The sequence below is a fragment of the Palaemon carinicauda genome, chromosome 32, assembly GCF_036898095.1.
Source record: "Palaemon carinicauda isolate YSFRI2023 chromosome 32, ASM3689809v2, whole genome shotgun sequence".
NCBI lineage: Eukaryota > Metazoa > Arthropoda > Malacostraca > Decapoda > Palaemonidae > Palaemon > Palaemon carinicauda.
This window is the reverse complement of record NC_090756.1, coordinates 37,070,464-37,072,463: the sequence shown is the minus strand read 5'-3', so window position 1 is coordinate 37,072,463 and position 2,000 is coordinate 37,070,464. Positions and strand designations below refer to the sequence as shown.

The window sequence follows — 2,000 nt, the reverse complement described above, 5'->3', positions numbered from 1 at the left end:
TTTTAAGGCCTTTCGCTTACATTAACATATATGGGTAATAATCACTTACATTGGCATATATGGGTAATAAAAAACGTATTACAACTTAGTTTCTTTTATTATACGAAGCATACATGCAAAATAACATTTCGTGAATAAAGACATAGCACTTAGTGGGAAAAAAAATCTGACCCTAACATTTGCACGCTTAAAAGCGGTAGGAAAACTTTTATTTGATTACGCCCTGACATCGCAATATACATTTCGGGTTTGATCGGTGGTTATCACTCCCTGGGTTTCTCCAAACAATAAAATAATTCTATTCTCGTTGACTTGCCTATCAAATGTTAAATGGATTCTCAAATCCCCATTTTTCTCTACTTCGAGCGTATCCATCAACGCCATTTCAGGTTTGAAATTAAACGCGATGACTGCCCGACCATGGCTGTAGCAATCATAATGAATTAGGTGGTCATAAGTAAAGCCTAGAGATTTTAATGTCTCGTAGTAAAGATGAGAAAATTTTTCGGGGAATTGACTGTTTATGTCGTACAAAGTGGAACCATTCAGTGTGACCCCTATGTGCTTAAGATTATTATGATCAAAATAAATGGGATTCCTATTCAGAACACCATTGAAACATTCCATATTAACAATAGTGAGGTATAACTTTTCTGGTATAACCTTATTAATAGGTAAATCCAACGTTGCCTGCGTTTGATTAGGGGCTAGCGCGTATGTCCTGTAAAGTGTTTTATTAAAGACAGTTTCCACCGTACTGTTGGGATTTGAAAGCGCCTGATGAAGGGCGAGTAGAGCCGGGGGGCGTGGGATGATTTTATCCATATGGAGCCTGGCTTCTTCTAGATGAAATCGAAATTCTTCGGCCTGTGCGGTGGAATTAAGGAACCACGCATTTGGGGCTAATTCCAACTTGATACGAACGTCGATATTATCCATCAAATATTCATCTACTGAAGCCACATCGAGCATAAGTGGATGAATAAGATGCAATCCTTCTCTTTTACCTTTATCTACCCACTCTTTTTCCATTTTGTTCAATTTTGTAAAATAATCGTCTGGTAAAACGTTTGAAATTGATGTTCCCTTGTAATCTTGGAAAACATATCCGAGCCGTCCGACTGTTTTGACAGTGTGAGACTTTACTGTAGCTAATAACTTTATGAAAGACCAGTAATTGAAATGGGGATTTGATTCTACGATCCTTTCGCCGATATAAACCTGGCTCGACATGAAAATTGTATTCGCCAAACCATTGACAAATACAACATTTACATCATCCCCCAACATGCTCCCATCGGGGGCCGTGACTTTTAAATGTAGTTCAATACTCAAACTGGCTAAATCAATTAGTGTTCCTTCTACGCCATTGATACGAAATTCGAGATAACGATCAGTTATTGCTCCCCCCGATGTAAGATTTGTTGGTAGAATAAAACTCGTTTGTCGATCAACCACGGAAGCTTCCACCACTCGTAAACGATTAGGTCTGGGAAAAGCATCCACCACCCCTGCGGTGTATTTTGCGGTGGGGAGTTCGCTCCCTACGAGACCCGCAGTTCTCGGTGCCGCCGATGCCATGTTGAATGACTTCACCCTAACGCCTATTTACCAGAACTAAATCCCATTGCACTAAACACGTCTTTATATCCTATATTCCTACGTGATGAGATTTTCTTTTTATTTACTCTTTTCTTCCCATTTCTTTTGACATTTTTCCTTTTCTTCCCTTAACCAGTAACAATACGTCGTCCTGTTGATTTTACCGCCTCCAACCCCCTCTGTTTAAGGCTTGATTTCAAATCTCTTGTCCTTTGTTGTAAATCTCTCATGACATTTTGCCCAAATTCAAGGGCCGAGGGCAGGACCGCCTTTGCCACAAAGGGTGCAACCCTTTTAGCGAGCCCAGCTAATAGACTGAAAAGGCCACTCCCTTGCTGGGAACGTCTTGGGGCTCTAAAAACCTCAATATCCCCTAAAGCCCCTCCACGCAAGAGTTT

At 40.5% G+C, this 2,000-nt stretch overlaps 1 protein-coding gene across 1 annotated transcript; it reads right to left on the bottom strand.

The window, feature by feature from the left end:
- Window positions 1-216: 216 nt before the first annotated feature.
- LOC137625576 (uncharacterized) lies at window positions 217-1,581 on the bottom strand. The gene has a single exon (XM_068356488.1). It carries the CDS (start codon window positions 1,579-1,581, stop codon window positions 217-219), a length of 1,365 nt encoding a protein of 454 aa, XP_068212589.1.
- Between the last annotated feature and the right edge of the window lie 419 nt (window positions 1,582-2,000).